Raw genomic sequence first — 25424 nt, forward strand, 5'->3', positions numbered from 1 at the left:
TCACCTTTAGAAAATATTTGAGAGCGTGTCAATATTTGTTGAAATTATAAAAATCACGTCTGAATGCGCAGTCGAGCGTTTTCGCTCGTTTCCCTTGTAAATTAAATTTTCGATTGGAATTTGTGACGCACGGCGCCTATGGGTAGAGGGCGTTTGACAGGTAGTTGTCATAATCGTTTCGATCGGTCGTTTTGGGCAATTATAAGGGTCGCGGTTGATGAGTGAGAGTTGCGAGGGGTTGATTTGTGCAAGATTGTTGTAATTGTGGTGTTTTTGGGGCGAGAAGTTGTGTGCAGCGGGGTCTACCGGTAGATGTCGCTAGGATACTGCGGGTTGCGTCAAAATAAGTAGTTGCAAGTTGCAACAAGAAACAGTTCAGCTGGTGGTGGCGGCGCAGTCGCGTAGAAAGGTAGCTTGTAAAAGTTGCACTGCATTGTTAGATCCGAGGAGGTCGTTTGTCCGTGTTTCTTTTGGTGTTGGTGTTGTGCAAAGCGAATTGTCGGGTCTGTGTTCGCCCATCCTGCCCATTATGGATAGCTAGAACCCAGTGGTTGTGTGCAACACCCAACAGCTTCATGTCGTGCCATGGAGTAGTGTTGTGACCGTCGAATAATTGCTCAATCTCGTCGAAATCCGAGGATCTAGGATACCGATCGAACCGAGGGCCGAACCATGTCCGGGAGGCATATTCCAGCTGATAAGGTAATTGTCTTTCGAAAACCGCACCCTTCCTGTGCGTATGTGTGTGTGTGGTGCGAAGACATAAGGCGACCTAGTTCGCGACTTTGGGCCCTACGGCCCCCTGCAGCCCCGCCGCCCACGCCCGACCCGGGGCCCCAGCTTTCTCGCCACCCGCCGCTCGTTAGAAAGTTGCCCACGAAAACAACGGATCGCGAGCGCCGCCACTTTTCAAAAATTCACGAGCGCACGTCGAAGAAAGTCAGATAAACGGCGAGCACTTCCGCTTCCTGGGCCGAATTAAAAATTGAGAAATTGCCTCCCCCGGGATCCCGTCCGATGGTCGCTAAATATATTAGGGCCGCGCAAAGAGGGTCGCGATGATGCGGCGGTGTGGCGCAACTTGGGGGCCACGACGCGGGGGAGGCGTGAAAATGCAGCCACAACGGTGCTAATCGCGATGGATGTGCACGTCACACCTTTAAATTTCTATTTGTTTACAGTAGATAGTCCCAGCAGGTTGATAAATAGACCTGGAGCCGCTGTTTTGCGCCGCCGATATCGCCAACGCAAATACCTGCTCCCTATAGTTGCAACAAAGGGTTGCAGACAGGTTCTGCACCCGTTGTTTGCCCATTTCCACCAACAATAGCACCAGAACTGACTTGAAAATACAATTCTCTTCGAGCTTTCCCGAACAGACGCCAACTCGCAAAAGCAAACTCGCCGTTAATTCAACTTTTTCAATAATTCCTTGCTCCAAATTGGAGTTCTGGCAAAGTCGGCCGCAATAAATATAAAAGTGGTATTTACGTAAACACCACTCTACGGAAATATATGTAAATGATACCTAATTTGGGATTTCCAGAACCCTGGGACTCTTGTGGGACGGCAGAGTAGGTAGAATTCCTGTCTGAGCTACGGTCGCTCGGACGATCCCTCAAAATTGTTAAATCTAAATCGAGACCAGTTCGTTTCAATCTTATCTCGAATTTTGATTCACATTCTGTTAACTGGAGTCTAAAGAGTGTTTTGTAATTTATTACAGATCAAGCCAAGTATGGAAGTCATCCTGCGTGTCCAGAATATCATTAGAACCCATTACAATTCCAAATTGATTTATTTCACCGGACACATTACAATTTTTTTTTGGTAAACATTTATGCGATAGTTTCCCATTTCGAATCGGTATCGAGTGCGCTCTTTGTTTTGTTTGTCCAAAGATTATTCAACTGGTAGCGGATTTTGGAATGATGAAATATTTCGACAAGTCTTGTACGTGTTTTTCTGCAAACGGAATTATTTATTCGAGATGACAGGACAATTAGAATAACAAACGTGATCTTTAATGAAGGAAACAAATAACGTCGTAACTACTGTTCCATCAATTCTTCAGATGAGTCACCACTCTGAATCTGAAAAATAGTCTTTGAGGATGAGACCAATAAAACCGTCTGAAATTAGCTCGAAACTTTATTTTCGGTCATGACTACTTAATGCCGAGCCACAGCCAATTATGACACAGATCGGTTAACTCCGGTCCACTTTCCGGTGTCCTGCTGTCAAATGAATTTTCTTTGACTGGTGCGACCTGCGAGTGTCGAGTGTCTCGGCTGCGATGACACAACTTCCCTCTGGTTTTTTAATCAAGTCGTTTATTGTTATTTAGGGGTGGCGGAATGGGGGCGTTGTTTTTTCAATAATTCAGGCGCCCCTGCCAGGCACCTGGTGCCGATCGAGGTGGGATGCGGCCCCTGTGAAAAAATGAAACTGTGGAGACCATCTGGGAAGTCGCGAACGATTAGTCGACGGGGCCTTTGTGCGGCACTTTTTGGAAGTTAATCGATAAACCGAAGATGTTTGGCAGGAAAACGGATCGAGTCTGAAAGTCGCCCCGGCACCGCGATAAAGCGAAAAGATTGAAGCATCCTCTGGAGGATAATGGATTATGAAAAGGCGTGAATTACCGCGATTATGTTGGCGGTTATCGATGGTGGCGGCGGGATTTCGGAATCGCGTCCCGGAAGTCGATCCCGCACTCATCGCAACACCGTTAGAATCAATTCGCGGCCCGTTCTTTCGAATTAATTGAGAGAGGAGAAAATGGAGTTAGCCGACTGTTGCAATAATTATTCTTGCAACGGTTCGAGAGAAACCGACCAAAAAGTCGGAGGCGGGAGCGAACCGAGGGTGGAGCGGAACGGGAAGAGGGACGCGACGGAGGGTTTAATGCAGAATTCGATCAGATTGGGAGAATTTATGGAAATTTACTTTTCGGGACGAGGGAAAAAATTCGGCAGGACGACGGTTAGTGCGTCACACGTGATGTCCCGATAAGTCGGTGGCGGCTCCTTCTACCACTCATAAATTGTGAATGTAGAGTAGGCATACAGGTTCCGAAGATGTTGTGCAATTATGACAACATTTGCTAGTTTTATGAGTCTTCGTCGTCGGCTAAAATGTTTGTGCACACACCAGACCCTTTCTAAATTGAGATTTTTACAATCACGGTTTAGGAAGTGGTTGCTTTTATGACGCTCTACGACGGAACGCCGCGTTAAAAGGTCATAATCGCGCTACATCTCACCAACCGGTATACCATCTGACTCGGAGCAATCCGGAACAAGAAAATATTTTCATTTCGGAAAAGAAATGCAAAACGATCACGTAAACGAACCGGATGCGGGACCGTGTACTAAAATCCGGGGCTGTCCCGGAAAATCCGGTCGTGACAGTTAAAACCGATTCCGAATCGAAAATAATGCCAGTTTTGATTTTTTACTCTTTATTGCACAACCTTATAGAGCACCTACGTTTTTATCAAAGTCTAAAATATACACCGATAATGAATCTCTTGTTGTTGCGTCTCATTATCACTGTAATTCTTGTTTATTTGTTTAACAACGTTAATTTGCATCCGCGTTTGCTGTATCTGGAGGTCTCTTCCTTGCAGTGATGTGGTTTTGGAAGTTTTTAAGTAAATTAGCGTTCGATAAATACGAGGGGCTACTTGTTGGACGATCAATCACAAACTTTTGAATTTTTAGAGGGACTTGGTCTGACGTCACAGATATGCACGAAACTCAAATTTGCTTTAGCGATTTTCCAGAAAGCAAACACTCCCGAACAATCGCGATAAAATTTTATTGGTTACTTTGTAGTAAAACAGATTTTTTGTGTGCGATAATGTTTGCACTTTCGTCGAGGAGAGTATTGTTCTTTAATCTTCTGAGATATCGTCGTTTTGGTGCTTTGTCACCCCCGTGGAGGTAGAGTGTCGCGAAACACAATAAGTGAAACCTTGAGGTTCGCGTTACGCCGGTAACGCAATCCTTTCTGTTGGAATTTTGCGCAAGAAAATGTCGGAGAGTTATCGGCACAGGTGAGAAGAGTGACCTGTCCGTGATTATTACCTCCGCTCGGGAAGGATTCGTACCTCCCGCTAGATAAATCAAACGGCGTCGAAGAAAACATAATGTGGCGTGACGGCACCTTCGACGTTGCCGCCTTTGTCCGCATTCAAATGGCGGCCCGAAGAACCATCCATCTACCTGCGCGGGTCTTTTTGTGTGTACAAATTCGATACAAGATAGAGTCCGAGCCGGACAAAAGGATGGAATTCGAAGTGCGTCCGGTGACGGATCGAGGCGGCGTCACGGAAACGCACCGCCGCCAATTAATGCAAATCGTTTGGCGGCGCGTCGATTGCCGCCGCCGCCAGAGCTGGAAAGTCTAGAGGACAATGGAAGAGGTCGTCGACCACCGAATTGTGAACCCTTCCGCCGCAAACATTTGCATTCGTTGCACAATTTCCTCGATTACAAGGTAAGCGCGTTGCACCCTAATAAATTTCGCCGCACCAGATGGTACTAATTGCACGGCGCATCTGTTCGGGAGTCTTATTTTCGGACGGTTTCGGAACCGCAGAAATGAGACTCCGGGAGCGGATGCGGTCGCGACCGAGTTGTGACGAAATGTGTCAACGGCTTAATGACCAGGTGGACATCAGGAACAGTACTGGATGTGGGCCAAGACCAGAAAGAAATTTTCACGCTTCGGTCGTCGAGGCTTGCACAACCGCTTGTGCAACACCGTTCACTCAAGATTTGGAAGGAGCTTTCGGGGAGCGCGTCCGAGGATGACGGAGCGGAGTTAACAAGACCCTCGACTGGATCTCGTTGTTAACGAGGCGTCTTAAGAGCCGACCTCCGGGGCCTTTTCCGGCGCGCCAGTTTAAGCAGAATTTAACTGTACTTTCTCTAGCGGATGCCTTAATTATAACAGTAACGTTAGTATCACCGTGTAATAATAGACGTCGACGTAAAAAGTCGCACATGAATTATAAGAGACTTGCGTCACGATCCACACAAATTTCCTCGCCGCCCTCAATTATTAACGGGCGAAGGATCGATCCTGGGAGTTGCAGCGGCGAGGAAAAAGTCAGACAAAGGCTCAGCCCCCCGACGAGGTGCTTCGTCTAGTTTGTAACTGGCGCGTGATAGCAGTTATCGCCGTTTCCATTGTGGAAAGTCGGATTTTCACGAGTGTGCCAGCCGAGGAACGGTCGAATTTCCACGCGCCTCAGGTGATCCGCCGGATAGCAACAACGTTTCTGATTACTGCTGATAATGCACGGGTCGAATGCTCCCGAAGAGCTCGAGGCCATCACGAAATCAACAATTCTTGTCCGGAGCACGATCCTTGGGAAATGTGTATCTTGGGCAATCGCCATAAAAACGAGGGAAACTTTCTTTCGCGCCGCGTTGCGGAATACCCGGTTTCGTCAGGCCTGTCAAAGAAGAGGAGGGCTCGCGGAGACGTGACCAGAACGCCGCCACCAAGGATTCGTACTTGCCAGACTCGGTACAATGAGGAAGTGTATTTTTAGATGCGGCCGTGGGAGATCCCGATTACACGTAAAACGGTATTTTCTCATTTGATACGGACGTTAAGTGGGCGACGACTAGTCACAAGCAGACATTTAACCCGATTGGGATCTGGTGCCAGGACCAGGAGGAGTGAAGGGAAATGGTTGGTCCAGGAGGAGGTGAAGAAACACCAAAAGAAGCGAAGCGAAATGGTGTGGTTGGTGTGGTTCCACCTCTTTTTTTTTTCTGGAGTTGTCGTTTTGGTGAAGGTGAAGCGACACGTGCGTCAGCGCGCTTCTCGGGGTCCCACTTATTATCAATAAACAAAATCCGGCCTTGTCCCACCGTCATAAAATTAAATTTACACGAGGCCGGCCGAAAATAGAGCGCCACATTTCCGCCCAAGTGGCGTTTTGCGAAGCGACGAGATGGTCCCGGATAAGAAGAAGCACCACGTCCCCTAATTCGCCGCCGTTTGTAACGACGGTCGTTTTTGGACGGCGTAGGGGGCTTAAGGTTAGGACGAGACATTTGGAGCCGGATCGATAGATGGCGATGACAATATGCAGGTTTTTTATTGGGCGACGGCGGTAACAGCGTAACGGTAGATTAAGCGAGTGAATCAGCTGTTCGCGATTCGAACCTGTGTCGGATTTCTTATCTGGCGGCGGCAGATCGGCCCTCCGGCGGCGGTAAAGGTCGCGCGTAGGATTCGCACCGCCACCGGCGATCGATGGCGGTGCTGGAGCGGTGCCAAACAAATAAAAACTGAACTAGCCACCGCACCGGCGCCCCCGAAAAATCGACGCCAATTTGACACGGATTAGACGTCGCAGTCAAATTAACCCCCACCCCCTCCGACGTGACGCGAATTTAATCGCGGCGCAATTCCGGGGAGAGAGTTTATTACAGGTGGACCGGCAAGAAATTCGATTTCGGCAAGGATTTTCGACGGAACGAGGTCGTTACCTTAAACTTAGCCTTGCCGCGCGTTTTTTGCATCTCGAGCCGAGAAATCGCTCTGCCAAGCTGACCTCTTGACATTGCTTATCACCAACAGCTGGCGAGTGCATCCCGGATGCTCATGGCGAGGAAGTCGTTGTGGAACAATGTCCTAATTGAAAGAGCACACGCTCCGGGAGGAGAAGAAGCGGTCCACGCGCGTCGCGTAAACAATTGTGTCACTCGGACCATCTGTGTGTATCCTTAATTGTTTTCGCAATGTCGGCGATCGAGGCCGATCAGGATCGCGCACAAATCGGCAGCGAGCGAGCGAATTCAGGTTATGGAAAGAGATCGGAGCAGGAACTGTGGAAGGTCAAAAGTCGCCGAGTCGACTGAAAAGTGGAGTGGAGCGAAATCGCCACCGCCGCCTCCACGTGTCGGAACGGCGAAAGAACAACGGGAGATGTTCGACGATATAGCGCATTTTAACTGACGGGCGTCATGTGTTTGCAGAAAAGACGCAATCTTGGAAGTTTTCGGCTGGTCCCTCGCCCCCACAAGTAAGGAGAGACGCTCTCCGCGGATGGCAGAAACGTCAAGCGGCGAGCTTTGAACGTGCCAACCGGTGGAAATCGATAGTCCACATTTGGTTCCGGCGACAAGAGCAAAGAAATACCGAAGACAGCTCGCCCTCACTTTGTTAACGTCCAAAGGAAATTGGCGGAGTCGTAACGAATTTGCCGCAGTCGGGACAAACACGACCAGAAAAATGGCACAGCGTCGAGGGTCGGTCGCAGATGTCTGGACGCTGTTAACACGACGACATCCAAAAGAAACCGCTTCAAAAGACTGGATTGAGTGAGAGGTTGACAAATTATTTGTCCGTGTAGAATTGAGTAGATCGCGAAAGCAGATGCTGGTTCCGAAAATTTCAAAATGTTTTATCGTGGTTTTGGTAGTGAAGCGCTTGCTGAAGAACTACAGAGGGACAGACCAGTGACAATCTTTTGATCGTCCCGCGGCACCATTATTGAATTGGAGAAAAATGTCACCACCAGTTCTTTTCACACGTGGACTGCTAAGAAGATCCAATCTGGTGATTTACGTTTCGTTTCCGTGTTACACTGATTCGTCCAGGTTTCATCACCTGTTACAATATCAAAGACGCTATAAAAGACACCGTTACGAGATTTGTTGGGAACTTCTTGGTCTCATTCTATGCGGATGCGTTTCTAAGCTTTTGGTGAAAGTCTGAAGCAAAGGTGACGATGTAAAAGGAAATCACACTTGGCAAACTAATCGTCAATGTCCCGGAGTGTCATAGGGTTGTCCTCTCCCATCCTATCGTCCACCAGACCGAAGTTTCCTTCACGTTCAGCGGTTACCAGACGTTCACTTGTTCTTTGGTCCTTCATGTAGCACTTTTGAGATCACTAAATTACCACGCGACGGGGCAAGATCTTTGAAAAAGAGAGTTGTCGGAGTCTTCAAGAGCTCTAGCAGATTCTCCATCCAAATGTGTAGGAAAAACGATTTGTTTTCTCAATACCTGGACCAGTTGCAGTTGCTGCTTTGGGTAATCGGAGCACAGAATGGCACAAGTTGCACAATCGCAAAGGCGTTACAAAATCGTAGTTTATGACGTCTGAGTGAATAGTTTGGCAACAGAACGATGTTTCCTCTGATGTTGCACAACAATGCATTTTTGGACACCTTGGAGTGAAATTATGCGAACACCTGCCTGGCCTTGCATTTTGCACAGGTGGGTCATCTAGTCTCGATCAAGCCCTTGAAGGTTTTAGTACTTTTTGTCTTTTGAAAGAGAAGGGTTTCTAGTGGCCGGAAATATTTCCAAATTTGGCCACAAGTCGCGTTTATCGTGTCCGTCATATATTTACTCACAATCTGCCTTTGACACAATCTAAATGTAATCTTGCCGGAACTAATTACTTCGGCGGTTGCGGATTCGGTTTCTCTCGTTAGTATTCATAGAAAACAGCGAGTCCCGAGCCCTCACCTGGGGGAGGATCAGTCGAAACAAAAAGTGGTGACGTCGATGATGGGACGGGTCTTCCGTCTTAATTTCGTCTTTGTTTGGATTGCAAGTATCGACTCGCTCGATAGTGCTAAGCTCATTATGTCGGTATGGCAGGGCGCGAGTTTAAAATGTTGTTTGCGTGTCGACTCTTGTACCCTGTCAGGATTTAAACGGCTAAGTCAGGGGGGCGGACTTTCCGGCGGCGGGGGCGACGACACACACTCTATTAAATCTCGTTACATCAACGGGGGCAGATTCTTCCGTTCCGCCGCCCAATTATGCACCGCGGGAATTGAGTAACAAGCTTCTTTTTGCGGGGATTAATTGCGACCAAGAGAAATCACCGGTCGCATGTTCGCTCCCGACTATTTCTATTAAGTCGCTTGTAGGAGGCGTCCTCTTAGGATTTAATTCGGTAGAATTTAGCCGGAGTAATTTTATCTGGGTGTCGTATCTCAAAAAGAGTTACGAGTCTCGTTTTTTCCGTCCCACCTAAAAGGAATAGAAGAGCCGAAATAGAATTTATGCTGCGGGGTGTTGAGATACTCGAACCAGATGTGGTTCTCGTCGATACGTGATTTTGGGGCTCCTCCGGAGGTGTGGTCTTGTGGGCGAGAACGCACGTCGGGATGTGTGGAAGAGCCGCCGCCCCCGGTTATTTATGTCCTCGCAGAAGGGCCACTCTGCCCGCGACGCTAAACGGCGACCGGCGAGGTCTCCGGGGGCGCGATTCTTCTCGAGGGGCGGCGGAAAGAGAGCGACGCGCCGTAATTATCGGCGATCATTAATTACAGCTTGTCTACGCCTCCTCTTGGTAATTTATAGTTGCGACATGTTGGCCGCACCAGAGCGTGGATGATGGACCGTCGGCCACTATTTATTTTCTAGGTTTATAGTCGACACGACTAACTGTAGATCGTCTCTAGATTAACAGTTTTGTAAGTGGGACGCGCCAACAACGGACCCGTTCAAGAACAAGAGCAAAAAGAACAAGTCCCTCCACGCCAACATATGAAAAGAACGCAATACATCATGTAGAATTAACTTAAACCTTTCGGATCCAGACCCCGTGCGTAGACTTTTAGGCTTTTTATTGAGTTAAAAACGAGGGCGAGAGCGCCGTTCCGGGATCGGGGTTGCCCTTTTTCCGCGCCCGACTCCGAATATAATAAAGGGGCACGGCGGAGGGCCGCGGATAAACGGAACACGGGACCGAACGAGGGGCGGCGCCGTGTACGGGGGACGGTCGCAGGAACGCATTCCTCCACCGTACGTGGAAGAGATCGTTAATTGGAGATTTCTTCGGATGAATAATTTGTCCAATCCTGAAGTTCGATTGGTGCTGTCTGAAGTTTCTACGGTACGGTTTGACTTCGCTGCTAAATTAGATTACGACCTCAACAGTGAACATAGCAAAAGTGGGTCAATATGTCGGTAAAAGAAAAAAAAGTAAAAGTGCAGTTAGATGGAAAAATTCGTCGGTGGCGGTAGTGAAAGTGATGGTCTAGAAGAGCGTAATAAATCAGAAAACACATTAGAAAATAATTTAATTGGGGCGATTTGATTGCCGATCATGATGAACTGGTTTAATTTAATCAGAAATCGATATAGGATGTCAATTAGCCTGAAATAGATCTGCAAAAAAACCCATTTACTATCTAAGTGTTGAAATAAATATTCCAGAGTTTTTTCAATATTGCAGAATTTTCTGACGCATTCCGAACCGCTTTAAAAGTGGTTCTTGCAACGTGAAGCTCTTCTTTTTATATGTTTTTGAGAATATTCCCAAATCTGTGAGGATATGAAAATATGTATTCTGTTTTTTAACGCATTGCAAAAGACTTTTTTTCAACAACAACCATATTCGCGGCTATTGTGAAGGTTTAGATATCTTTTCACATATGAAGTGGAATTTTATTTTTACGTTATTGGACAATGACGATATTCTGGAAATATGTATATGAAAACGGTAATTTTACGTACTCACAAGCGGACGAAAAGTAAGTCTTTTTCGGACGCTGATCGTGGCGCTATCAGTTGGTCTGTTTAGTAAGTTAGCAACAAAACCGATAATTGTGCTGTCACCATAAATTATGTAAATAAGTAATTGTAATATGTACATACAAATACATAGTAAATTTCTAATTTTGTTGGCAAGTTGATAACAAATACTATAAAAAAAATTGTTAGTTGCCTAAAAAATGTAATGTGCACCTGTGCCGAAAAATACCTTTTGTCCTCGCTTGTTTTCAAGCCTCGGCTGTCCCTCGGCCAGAAAACCCAGAGTCGGACGAAAAAGATGCACTTTTTGGCCTTGATACATAAATAACTATTAACCCTAGTATAATATTCCAAAACAATAAAATTTCCTAATCATTACAGCGTTTTAATACGAGTAGGAAATTTGTTTTTTATATTTACACAATGAGATCATCTGGGAGTATTCTCAAACTCGTAGGAATATGATGATAAAAAATAAATATTTTTAATTAAATATCAATAAATTTTCCTTGTTACAGAAAATTTTCTGGTGCATTCCAAACAGCTCAGAAACCTATTCTTAACTATTTGAGGGGAAAATTCAATTTTTTAAGTTCTCGATTAATGAGAACATCCTGACAAAATTCTTAAGTGTACGAGAATCTACCAAAAATGTTTCATGAGTGTACAATTTTTAATGGAATTATCTAATCACTCTCAAGGGCTTACCAATGTGTATTTCTTTTGATTGAAGTAAAAAATCTTCTTTTTTACATCTTTGGACAACAGAACATCAATATTCCTTTTTACTCTTATTTTTACGATGAATTGTATAAACTGATTTTAATCACCTCTACTAAACACTAGACTAAACAAGCAAGCTGAATATTTCAAAGAACTGGACACTCTTTTCACCGTACATTTAACGGAGAAGCTTTTGAGGAAATTGAACTGGACACGAGGAATATTTGAAAAAGGAGATTCAGCCTGATTTTTATTATTTATTCAGGATTTCTGTGCATAAAATGTAGTAGCGAATGTTTGGACGAAACTATTCACAGACTCATAATGGAAAAGGTAGAAAAGATTCATAAATCCGAAAGCTCTATCTAGGAATTTCTATAATTTCTCCCATACTGAAAGGGTAAAGGATTTTACAGCAAATTATTTATAATGGATGGATGGATGCAGTGTTGTATGAATCGATATTTGCTTCGGATCGAAACTAAGTAGGCGGACACCATCTTGACAACTTTATCAATCTAAGGAAGTTGCAGTACTTGCGATTTAGCGCCTTATCGATAGACGATCGCACTAATTGCCAAAACTTTTGAGTCCTCACGAACATGCAGCAAGAGAGAAGAAAAGCGAAGAAGAAATATGCTGGGATGATGAACTTGGAGTTAAAATGTGAAAAAAACAAATCTGATTTCATTTTATAGTTATTTACGAACCAAGTGCGGGAAGACGATGTTCCCGCATGAGCGCATTTTTTAAAGCACGAGCGACGAAGGAGCGAGTGCCTTTAATTAATGCGCGAATGAACGGAAGATGTCTTCACGCAAGTGGTTCGTACAATATTTTTTGTACAAAAATTAAATTAAAATTTTTTGTTTGAATACATTAAACATAAACGAACATAAAACCAAGTAGGCAGTGATTTTTGGTTATTGGAAACAATTGCTTCACTTGCTATTTCAATTTTTGCAATAATTTGTGAATTTTGTAGGAACAATTTTCAACGATTATAAATCTTTCCGTAATTGTTTAATGGAGGAAAACCCAGGGAAGTTGTATTTTATGAACTAAATTTTATTATTATCAGGACAGATTTTTTTTTGAATGCCTCAAAGGGCCAGTGTTTTTTGCAATTTTTACATTCGAGTCGACCGGGAAGCACTCGTTTCGGAGCGAGCGTTGGATGTTGGAAGCGTTGCTTTCAAGGCTAGAAGTACAAAAAAGATTTTGTAGTGTACATATTGTAAATGAATAAATAAGGACGTTTTGATGGATTTTTGACAACTTTCACTATTAAAAGTATGAAAATGATTTCTCGATTAAATTCTTTCCTCCCGAATAACAAAGTTTCGTAAAATTGATTCGGCATTTTGGCAGCGTTTCAAAAATGTGATCCATTCTAGTCGTTCACTGTCATCTTGATTGAAAAACCTGGCCCACTTGTGTTGAAATATGTAACATATCTGGGCCACTGTATACAACAAAGTGTGTTGTTGCGTTCGGTTCTTGCGGATGGTCGTGGGTTGGCCTTTTCGTCGTGGCAAACACCGTTCCCCATGAATGTTACATAAGTGTCAGCTCACGGAAATAATTTGTGTTGAATTCTGATTAGACCGTCCCGGGTCCGGTATCGGTCGTGTCCGAGCTGCAGTTGGTCACGTCAAATCGAAATAATTTTAATTAACCGCCGAAAATAAACAAGCATGAAGGATTTACCGACACGGCAACATCAATACTTCACCGGTTAACGTGCATTTCGGTGGGTGTGTGTGTCAATTTCGAATATTCCGGGTTTCCCCGGAATCAGGACGAGGGACAGTTTTAATTTGTTTCTGAGCCACCCACATAAACATGTTGTTAAAAGCGATCGATGGTCCACGGAGGAGAGGCTCAGGATTTGTCATTTTACGACGTATCAGCCAGTAGATGGGGCTGAGTCATTAACAGTCGGATTTATGTTCGGCGTTCTGTCAATGACACCCCACCGCGCTCTCACCCACACCAGAAAACAATATTAATAGGAACACGGCGTGTACGTGAATCATCCGGTATAACAGTCGAGGAGACAAGCGGAAAACCCATATATGGGTTATTAGCCGCAGATGGAGGCCGCGATAAAAGGGAAAGGGCGATAAAGGGAAATTACGAGGGGAGCGAGGAGAACGGAAAAACCACGCAGATTTGTATCGTTTCGACGGGAGTGACCCCGACGATCACCAGGAGTCGTCACGAGGGGGGACATAAACTTCACTTGATAAGTGCAACGCGCTTTGCCCGGTTATCGATCCGGCGCCGGGGGCTCCTCCCCTCTGACCCAGAACTAGGTTCCTTGTGTCATATACGCCCCTTTGCCTTTTCGCTCTCCACGACTCATTCCGCCGATGCTCCGGTCTCTTATTCATGTCAGGAAGCCGCGGTCGTCAGCCCACGCGCCCAGGACACATTTTTTATCTTTCACTTTTAACAAGGAATTACTGCAACAAAAGTCTAGATTCCAAACCGGCTCACCTTCTTCAAAGAACAACTCCCAAAACAGCGTCTCTATCAATTATCAATTATCAATCTGGAAGCGAAGACGAACTTTCGTCGCCTTTACAGTTATCTAAAAGTCGACAGTAATTAAATTTCTTGTCTTGTACATTAGACGTCACTCGGAAGAGGTAAAACAAAGGTGTGATTAATTCCAAAGTGAAGCTTTGATAGTCGCATAGACGACACTCGTACATTCGCAACGCATACTTATTGTTAGTTGCTTTGAGAGTCGAGATAGGTGAGAGGAACAACCTAAGACGGTTGTCTATCAAAAACCTACGCCTACATGGCTCAGAGATTGTCTGGAAGGAGAAACTTTTGTAGTTGCAGTTCAAGAACAAACTTGTATGGAATTTCAAATAATTTATTTAACAGTTACCAAAATAATTTTGTTGGAGGAGAGGGATTTTGATAATATGTAACTTGTTCGTAAGGGTGGTCGATGGAAAAGTTTGCAAGGCAATAATAGAAACTTCATCATAACAGACATGTCAGATTGATAAATTGATCAAGAAGTAGCAAGTCAGTTGGGGCATTCGGGAGAGTGCGGGAGAAGAATGTGAATAAAGTGTATTTAGTGAATGATGGTACGTTTGGATGCGAGTCGTGGAGATGCAAGATGAAGGCTTGACGTTTAGCTTCTTGTGGAAACGAAGAGGACCGTAATTCGACGTGGCTGTGATTCTCCAGTGAAACCTTTGGAATCGAAATATGGCCTGCACTTGTGCAGTTTCGTGAGATTTGTTCATTTGTAAATGCATTAATGCCGTGCAATGGTGGGTGCATCGGAGCTTTGAAATCTTTTATTTGGAGGTCAAGGGCGAGATGGAAACTAAGAGTTGGAGTGGCAAAACCAGAAGTGACGGTTTCAAAAGGACCTGAAGGAATTAGAGAGCTCGATGATGATGTCTTGAAGACCGTGATAGAATAGAATCAGAATCGGTTGTTGAGGAATTTGCTTTTTGGAACAATGGAAAAAAAATCTGTATGCATCTGCAAAGTCAAACTTTTCTGAAAGGAATTATAAATAGGGAAAAAATTGATCAAATTCTTAATGTTACGATAAGGAACAAGTTTGGGAGAATTTCACAGCAAAAAGTATTTTGAAAATCTTAGCCAAAAGAAAATATCAATGGAAAAATGACCTATCAAGGACTTCCTTTATTAGTGAAAGTGGTGTAAAAAGGTTTGTTAGGGATAAAACTGGAGAGGATTCAAGGGTTTCGGAATAAGAACTGCACAAATTTTGTATTAAACTCGATTCTGAAAAAATAAACCAATTAAGGGAATTGGGAACCTCATCTTAAGCGTCTTTGTAGCATTATTCATTGTTAGGAAACCTGACTCACCGAATTAAATGCGTCTAATTGTTGTTTACGATAATCTGTGCTGGTTGCAGTGTTGTACTTGGAGCACAACCCAAATTATCGTGTTTCGAGCGCCTTGGGTCAAAAACGACCCGTTCGCGACATTTCCCGGCCCACCAGATCGACAGAATCGTTTTTAATTAACATATCTTTCGCCCAATTTGCTCGTCTTCGTCCCGACAAGAGATTAACGCATCAGCGTCGGGGGGGGGGGGGCGCACACCCGTCTCCAAACCGGGGTAGATTAATTGTATTGAATTTCACCCCAAGAACTCGACATATTTCGTCGCGCCTTCTCCCCTCGTCCCATCATCCCGTATCGGATTCAACAGACTCCGATGTTTGAAATTACAGTGGCGGAATTTTTCCACCACCCCCGACGGCGGTTCCGTGACGCTGCACCGCGCATCGATCCGATTATTGGGAATTGTGATGTACCGTGTGATTAATTTAATTAAAACGGTTGTTTAATGGCGGGGTACGAGGTCGTTGCGCTCCCAGTCGCCGCTCTTATCTCCACCCCCGCTCGGATGCGGCGAAAATTCCGCTCTCTTCACGATTCAAATTTAGATCGACGCATTTTGACCGCACGGTTTCTGTCATTTTAGCTGTCAAGAGTGGAGTTATTGTTGCGTCGTGCGTGTCGTTCTCTTCTTAGGTTACCGGACCCCCACGTACGCCGCCCCCAGAAGTCTCAAAAGGAGCTGCAAAATCTGACGCTACACGATTTAATAACAGCGAGTTTGTCGTCTTTGTAAAGGTCACGTGTCTCAAATAGGTGGAGCAATCACAGACTTCACTTGAGGCTCTCGCAACTCATTAAAATTCTTCTTTCGGTCTAGTTTTTGCGATTGCGAGCCTCCGGCAAACGTAATTGCAGTGTTGTTTTTGTGTCTGACGGTGGAGAGGGTCGAAACGCGTCGGTACCTCGTGGAACACCTCCCGGGGTGTGTTTTATTGTCGACGTCGGTTAAAAGGCGTCGGAATCTGTGACGTCACGCCGTGCCGGCGCTGTTTGTCGGCAACATTGTAATTTGCAAATAGCCCCGAAGAACCGTCAATTTGAGTCGTGCTTCCAGGGCACGGTTCGAACACCCATTCCGTCGGAGGTCGCGTGACCCCCATACCCACGTCAAATCCGGAGTGTTGTGTTGTATTTTTTCCCTTTCGCCTATGCAAATCAACCCCCGATTCCGCATTAAAACGGCGCACGGACACGCGTTCCAATTCCGGGGGTGATGTTTACGAATGTCTGTCGTAAAGCGGGGCCGGCGAATTAAACGGGAAAAAATAGAGGTTCCCCGGGATGATTTGTCGGCGGCGCTGAGGAACCCGCCGCGACGGAGACGACTTCCCGCCGCAAGTTCGCGCAGACGGCTCGGGGACGGCGGGTCAAGCCTTCCCGTATCGCGCTCACCTACAAATTAAATTGTTTTTACCCTCGGCGTGCGCAATTACGACGCGACTCCAATTACGCCCCCGAATAACTCGGAGTTGGGGCGGCGAGGTGGGTCCGCACCGGTCCGGATTTGATTTTTCACACTAATTCCGGCAGCGTTCAACCCTTCCGCGCTCATTAAAAAAAACACGGCCGATCCTCGGGGGAGTCCTTTCCAAACAGGACGCGCGCTAAAAAATCGCAGGATAAACGAGGCCCGAATTAATATCAAATAAAGCCGAGATTTTTATCGTGGGCAGCCAAAATATTTGACCAATTAGTTTATCATTTTTTTTTTCGATTAATCTACGTCGACGCCGTTCATGGAAGTCCTAGTTGCGATTTTACAAGTTCCAATAAAAACGCGAACTACACTGAGCTACACGGTATTTATCTAGCCTTGAGTGGGAAATTTATCATTTTAATGGCAGCTAGGAAAGTCTATAATTTTTGAATGATTCGCATGTTCGAATGTGTTGTGCAAGTCGCTCTCACTCCAACGGAATTCGTACAACCTAAATTAAAAATTATCAGGCGCGTTTAAACCAATGTTTACTTGTTCATATCGCATAATTAGAATTTTTCTTTATTGTGTTAACAGATAACGCGGGATAGACGAAACAATTTCGGGCAAAATCCACCGCATTACCGAGATTTTTGGAAATTGCTTCGAAGGTCAAGGATAAATTGCCCTGACGGCAGTTGCATCTTCACGGGAATAATTTGCATTGGCGTTCATTTAATCAGAATGTATTTCTGTGATGTGAAGGTTTGGTATTTCAGTCCTTGGAAAGCTAGATATTAACTCCCAATTAAAAATTTACAACATATTGATTAAATTATTATTGGTGATGATATAAATGAAATAACCATCACCCACGCTATTTTTCCTTCAGTTTTGAACTACTGCAAGACTATTTGGACTCTTTTATCGAGAAGGTCGTATCCCAAGGGTTTTTTTTATTGGTAGGGTAAACATTTCAGTACGCCAATCGTCGTCTGACAAACTTTATCACGTGACTTCCAGTAAACCTCAAATGTGACACAAATAACGAAGAAATTGATCAAAAAATCAAAATTCCAAAATTAAATTTCAACTGGACGTAATAAATTTTATTTAAAAAAACTCATCAAAAATATTAAATTGTTTATACTGACGCGAGATAAAAGAAATATTATACAATAAAAATATTAATAAACGAAAAAGTATGAAATTGTGTGGGCTGGCTCCCACTCACCACAATTCTGTGCTTTGGTAAATGCCGTTCGTAAAAGCTTTGATTTATTTGGTGTAAGTTTAACACGTTTTAAACACAGACTTGGAGAAATAAACTCACCATTAACTGGGTAATTCCAAATTAAAAACAACCTAGGCGATAATGATTTATTTTTCTACTCCTGTTAAATAATACCCTCATTACGTATACGCTAGGTCTTAGTAATGCTATTCATTACCCACGGCCGTGAGTTGCACGGGTTATAATCAATTATTGCAGAATCGCGTAAACTATATGGGTGCTATGATAATTACCTATGATATAGTTATTGCTGTACAGGGTGATTTCCCCCCGCACGATAAACCCTATTAAAAAATTAGTAAAAATTATGAAATGTTGGGGTTACATTCCCTTCATATAAGGCTTCAAATGTGTGCAATCAATTTTCCCATATCACTTCATTCAGAGCCATAAAATTTAAAAAATCGATTTTGATCCAAAAAAAATATTTTTTTTTCGTACACGCTCGTAATTCACAATTAATTCAAAAAACACATTTATGAATTTCACATCAAAAGAAAATTGTTAGTTTTTGAATTACATATCCCAATTTTAACATTAAGCGGGAAAAATGACCAAGATTTACAACTGCAGTGTCATAAATAAATATGTACCTCATTGTTGGGTAGACATCTGTTGACAACTTTTCTAGTAATTCTCAAGTCCCTAAAGGTTACCATGAACAAGCCATGTCAACCTCTTTGGTGGAAGTGACCGCCCAATTTAATAATAAATCATAGCTAAATCTTGCACGGTGATGTTTTTTTTTCATGATTTCAATGACACCAAATTTTTCCAAAATGTTTGAAAGGACTCTCATCGAAAAATTATGTAAATTAATCTAGCGGTTATTGAATTAAAACGAAATATTTACCTGTTTCATTAAAAAAGTTTAAATTTTTACAGAATGTTCTACAGCGATACACAATCATTCCTGATTTTTTTGAGAATTTTAAATCGATTAGAAGCGGGTGTTTTCGCTCGGGCGGTAAAACTTGAATTGTACAGCTCAATATTCATGTTTGTTTTGAAATATCATGTAAAAGTTTTTTTAATAAATAAAAATTAACGAATTTTGATAGTGAAAATGATAAAATTTGATTTGAGTAGTAAAAGTGTCATATTCTACTCGCATGTAATGCCTAGTGTCCACTCTTCCTCGTGAGTAAGAGCCATCATTACACGTCCGTTAATAAAAATACTATTATTGGTTGTAATTTATATTACTTTTTTCTTTTAAAAAAAATTGACAGGCTTTGTTCACTTCTTTGGCTGCTTGATAGTCGTGCGAATTCATTTGTTGCCGCTGTACTGCCGTGCGCTTAAACCCATCGATCTCGCGTAGAGTTCATTAGCAAAACAATCGAGGTGATCGTTCGATTCGATTGTCCTGAATCTCAGCTTGACTCGTCTTAATTCGGCGCGATCTCCATTGTAGTAATCGTCAGTCGAACCTGGAGAAATTGCGAATGGCCGGTTTGAAGAATGCCTCTGCGGCACGTCCCGTCGTTCGGGGACAGCTCCTGTCGCCCCATTAGGGTTACTCGCTGGCGATTTTCCACCGGAATCCTTTTTCCGGAGACAGAGGTCCTGATTTATGCGGAGGAAAAGTTCGATAACTGGACGACTTTGTTCGCGTCCACGTCATCGATCCTGTTCGCAAATTGGATTTAGTGAATTACTTGGGCGTTATTACTTGGAAGTTTTGCGGTCCGGGGGTTCACCTGCAGCCGTCGAATAAAAGGAAATCCGGGAAAGGAAATAAATAAGCTCGTTTGGTGGCGTAGTCGTTGTCCCACAGTGAAATTTCTTGATGATATTTATTCCGTCGCGACGCAAAAAATCTCATGAATTTTTAAGAGCCGTCGACGGGAAATTACTCCGACTCCGGCGGATCGCATCCTTCGGCGCGGATTTCGATTAAGAACGTCGGCGAAATTGTTTGTGTCATCCCGACCAAGTTTTAATGATCATTTTTGCGTCCGCGGTGGCAGACGTCACCGAAGGGTCGCCGAAACTTCCCGCAAAAGTCTCGATCTTCGCTTTTGCATATTTCAAGAGCCGGATGAAATCTGACGCCCCCGGAGCGGAATATTTTTAATTTAGATTCATGCCGGTGCACCGAGCCGCCTAAATATTAAACGGGCAAGTTGCACCGTTTTGAAAATTTCACGAGTCGTACACGCAACGGTCGGCCAAATTAATCATCCGACTAATTTCGGCTTAATCGAGCGCGACGCGCACTTTCGTGGTCGAGGATCAGGATCTGGCGGCAGTTATTTTAATTAAACGACGAAAGTCGCCGCCGTCTTTGCCGCCGACCCTGATCCGGTGCGGTGTCGTTTAAGGCGAGGCATCAATTAAAAATGCGGGAGAGGCGCCGCCCCTCGGATTGTTGGACGGCTTCCAGGAGCATTTATTATTGGCGAGTCTTCCGTCAACAAACATCCCGATCCGAGATCAAAGCGGGTTATCGGTCACGTGTGTTGGGAACACTTCACAAGGACGTCAGCAGGTGTTCATTCCGGGCTTTTGTTGCAGATAAACCTGCGGCTGATCCTCGTCAGCGGGAAGACAAAAGAGTTCCTGTTCAGTCCGAGCGATTCAGCTGGTGATATTGCACAACACGTCTTCGACAACTGGCCAGAAGGTAACGGATTATTTATTGTTGTCCATTTGGACGACGCTTTTGTGTTACGTCGCGCGCACCAAAAAACACGTCCACATCGAATTGATAAATTTCCAAGTCGTGGCCCGGTTCTTGTGAGGAGTCGACGGACGCGCACCAGGCACTAATCAAATTTGCAGCCGACGAAAAACTTACTTTCACACGAGGAAGCTTACGAGGAGAGGGCTCGAGTGGCGACGCTTTAATCGCTGAAAAATTGTCCTAACAAGGGAGGGATTTTTCTTTTTGTCGAGTGGCTCGGCGAGCAGATGCTTGCCCTTGCACGTCTAGTCGACACGAGGTGAAGAGTGTCTTCCATTAAAACGTCAAAAGGGCAATTTATTTCTTTCAAAAAATATTCTTTTATCGAGTACGTTCCTGGCAAGTCCATTTTTCAGTAACTGTCCTTTAATACGAATTATTCAGTTTTCAATGAAGTAGCTTTGGCCTTCGAGTCATGAGGTTATAAATACAAAATTTTATTTTAGACCTGACTTGAAAAAATCTTGTTTTCTTTTTCACCCAAGTAAATATTATTATTATCTATACTTGAAAAGTAAGTAAATGTTGTAATTTTTTTGTTGTTTCATCACTTCAAGTATTCGTGATTCAATATAAGAATCCGATTCCCTCAAGGTAATAATAATTGGAGGTACATTAATCACACTTAAATCACTCGTGTGCTTTGTCTCCCTTCACAGACGAGCTTCTTGCAGCGTTTCAGGGTCTTCTTTTTTAAATTTCCGGAGCACACGAATGAAATTTCAGCCATAAATTTGCTACTTTTTAGAGGCGGCTCGCGAATTTACTTGTTTATTATAGTAATTCTCACGCTGCCCCCAAGCCTGAGCAACGGAATTTTACTGGCTGTGATACAGGGTCAGCCTAAAAACTTCACATCCGTGTTCATTTGAAATCTCGCTTTCGAATAGGTTTCACGAATCGTACAAATGTTTTCTTTTTTTGTTGTCGAAGCGTCCAAAGTGATATTTTGTTGAGGTGCAAGAAAAAGTTTGTGTTTTTTTGTCCGTTTGTACCGTGAGATCGAAAAAAAAATTAGAGTTGGCTGTGATCAAGAAATTCAGTTGGCAATTCGTTAAAATTTCAATTATCAGATGTCAGTCTTAAAAGTTAAGTTAGTGATTTTGAGAACGTTGAAATCTTGATTTTCATAAAGGTGTGCATTATGTGTGACCTGTCGGTTGTAAAAGAATCATGAGGAGCTCCAATCGTATTTATGTCTGCCTTCAGCTTCCAAACAAAATGTTACTCTCTTCGCTGCATGTTTTCAAATGACCTTCGTAAAGTCGCGCCGGGGAAATCAGTTAAATTGCAGTAATCAGTAATTACTTGCATTAATTCGGGAATTGTGCCAGGCTTGTTTTTGAACACGTTGTTTTTCAGGTATGGAAAAACAAAATAATCAAGGCAAGTTGTTGATAAGTGCCTTGAAAGTCCGGAGTGACAGTTACTAGTGTAATTAATGACATCTGATGAAATTTGAATTAAATTTTTACGTGCTACCAACTGAAGTGTATTAATCATGGCCATCTCGATCTTTTTATTTTGTATTTTTTTGGTGGTGTTTGTCGACTGACCACGAGAAATCTGCAAATATAGCTTCACTCCAGTTGTCGTAACTCCTCTCCACGAGTCCATCTTGGTGGAATCCCTCCGCAGCTCTTGGAAAGAAATCCAAATCAGAATAAAGCGAATGGATTTTTAACGACATCTTGCTTCCAACAGCTTGATGCGAGGAAATCAGTTCTTGTATCAGTTCCTCGTAGTTTTGCATCTCCTTATCCCGAGTATATTTCAGGATATGTTTTCAAGCGCTTCGTTCACTCTCACCGAGTTAGCTTTTGAAGATGGCGTCTTCGTCAAGTTCCCGAGTTTAACGTACTTTTATTTTTGCATCACCAACGCCGGGAAACTTGTCCTCGAGGTGTTTGGCCCCGTCCCAGTCTCTTTATCAACCCCAGCTTTACATGAAGTGGGAGTAAACATATCTTTTCACTTCCACTAAACGTGGGTCGACTGCGTTTTTACGCGTTACTGGGTACCATTTGTGTTCTTCGGGACCATTCTTGTCTCGCACAAAAAACAACAAAACTTTGGACAGTTCCGTTAACGATGCTGCAACTTGAAAGCGTCACGTTCTCTTGTCTTTCATATTCCGCAGGGGCCAAAGGAGCTGAAGAGTGCAGGTTGCAAGATTTTGTTGGCTACTCTTGCAAACAACCAAAATTTAGATTGGGGAATATTGAATGTTTGTCTGATGCAGGCAGTCGTAGAAAAAAAATTGTATGAACAAAGGGTTTTTTCACTCGTGGGATTGCCGCACTCGCCTACGGCTCATGCGATAACACTTCCCACTCATAAAAGAAAATACTGCTCTACGCGCTTGTTACATAAACTATTCTTTTCATTTCAATATTAAAAAAAACAATTTTCGTAATCGTTTTGTTTTTCTGTAATTAATTTGCACTCGAGACCTCCTCATCGCTGCAAACAGTGTGGCACAAATACCGTTGCATCGATTTCCCCAAAGATAAAAGTAGCAGAACGGGGGAAAAGCGTGTAAAATAAATTCAAGGTGTTAAGGTGTTACATTGTCGCACTTCACCTTTACGGTCTACCTAATCTCCGTCAAATCGCCCCACTATCGGCCACTCGAATAATGGAATTCACATATGGATATCGAGTCGAGTCGAGGGACCGGATTCCTCCCGGAAAAAGCTCGTCTCTTCGGGGCACAAGTTCCTCCCTTCCGGTAATTGAGCGATCGCGATTGATCGATTCGCTATCCGATTACGACACTTCCGACCGAACGGCGCTCGCAAATTAGCAGGTGCTAACGAACGCCGGTGCAGATTGTAAAAGTCGGTCGGGGTAAACTGTCCCACTTTTTTATGGTAATCCGGCGTCCGTCGACCGGCTGTCATTGATTTTTCCCGTCTTTTCGTCTCGACATTCCGAACGTCGGTAATTGATGGCGCTTAAAAATGTTACCCAAAATGATTCGCGTCTTTGAGCGATCGACAAACAAACGCGAACGAGATTTGTTCGATGGCGACGTTCGTTTTGATCTGAGGGTTGGTTTTTGCAGATTGGTGTCAGGAAGCCGTCTCGAAGGCTGAAATACTCCGACTCATTTATCAGGGTCGTTTTCTTCATAGTAACGTAACATTAGGAGCACTAGGACTGCCGTTCGGGAAGACCACAGTGATGCACCTGGTTCCGAGGGAGAATTTGCCAGAGCCTAATTCTCAAGGTGGGTTTGTGGCGCAGCAGAGGAGAAAGCGCTCTTTTAATCATTCGATTTTGTGTTGCAGATCAACGACAGAAAAGCAAAGGCGGCAACAGCAGTTGTTGTTCGGCCTCCTGCTGCATCTTGTAAGATGAGTATTTTTGTGATACAAAAATAGTTGTCAAGTCTCGGATGTACTTTAGTTGTCATATCCATGATCGATACAATAAAAAGTGCAAGGAACTACGTGCATAACTGCATAAGTAATGTTGTGATATCAGTGTTAATTTCGATACTCATGTGCCAGACTAGACTGTGTGTTTGTTTTATTGATGAAAATCGTCTCGTTCATTATTCATTGTTATAATTTTTAGCGTATTTATATAGTTACATTGTTTTATACTTTAATGAGGATAGATTATTTTTTATCATCTCATCCCTAGACATAGCTGATGCTGTAAATTATGAAATTTTAACATGAGCGCCCGTTACTTTTGTAAAAAGCATTTCAGATAGGTCGTTTTTAATGTACTTGGAATTACGTTTTGTATAAATATATGTCGGAAATGTGCAACGTATGTATGCCCCCATATATTTATTCCACCCCGTTCAAGGAAAAGCACTAAATCCACTGTCGGTGTCTTCGTCTACAACAACAAATCGTCTTGAGTGCAGTATTAATTTCGATTCTTTTTTTTTCACTTCTCCATGTATTTTATAATAAAAATCAATTTAGTATGTTTTAAAATGATAGTTTTATTTTTATATATAATTGAGTTGATGATGGTTCATGTATATTATTAAAAAAATTTATAGAGTAGAAGATATGTGTTTATATATACTTGAATCAAAGTATTACTTAAGTAGATTTGCAGTTACCTACAGTAACTATATTGAGAGATGTACATTTGAACAAACTTTAGTAGATCTAAGTCCTTAAGCCCAGTTCATCCCTCCATGTGTTCCATTACTCATTATTTATTGTCACTACGATATTATTTCCCCACTTTCTCATCGACTTATCAATAAAAAATAGATAAACAGGGTGGTCCAAAAATTAGACAGTACGTAGATGTTTATATAATGTTATGTATGTTTCATAAGTACAAATCGGCCCTGGACCAGCATCACTTGAGTTGTTGCTTTCACACACCATCGGCTTTGTTGTTCGTTCGATTGTTTCACGACACCAGCCTTTGATGTCATCCATTCGGTGTGTATTTAAACAACGATACTCATGTTCTTTACGTTAATTTCTATCAATGTCATTGTAGAAAAATTTACCATAATGTATGTTTATATAAACTTAAAAATACCGTTCATAGTGAGATGGTGTATGGAAAGAGAGGACTATTGTAAACAGATAAACTAGTCTCGGATTGAATATATTTACTCTGAACTCATGGCGTTAAGACTTTAATCACAATTTGTCTATATTTTAATGAATGTAAATATCATTGTATTAGATTTATCAAATTGTAATTTTGTTTTTATAATACTTGTTCAATATAATTTTGTTTAAATTATACAAATAGAGTAAAATGATTTTAACACGACGTTTCTTTCAACACCCAAAAAAAGATCCTAACCTAAAAAAATTCACCAAGTCCCAAATTTAAAAGGTTACAAAAAAACAACAAGTACA

General features: G+C 43.1%; 1 protein-coding gene across 1 annotated transcript; it reads left to right on the top strand.

Annotated features, from left to right (window-relative positions):
* The first annotated feature begins 239 nt into the window (after nt 1–239).
* On the top strand, nt 240–25330 carry UBL3 (ubiquitin like 3). Its single transcript, XM_069052216.1, has 4 exons — nt 240–702; nt 20403–20511; nt 23639–23803; nt 23865–25330. Exons 1-4 carry the CDS (start codon nt 673–675, stop codon nt 23927–23929), a joined length of 369 nt encoding a protein of 122 aa, XP_068908317.1. The 5' UTR covers nt 240–672; the 3' UTR covers nt 23930–25330.
* Nucleotides 25331–25424: the final 94 nt, after the last annotated feature.

Source organism: Tenebrio molitor, chromosome 6 (genome assembly GCF_963966145.1).
Source record: "Tenebrio molitor chromosome 6, icTenMoli1.1, whole genome shotgun sequence".
Lineage (NCBI taxonomy): Eukaryota > Metazoa > Arthropoda > Insecta > Coleoptera > Tenebrionidae > Tenebrio > Tenebrio molitor.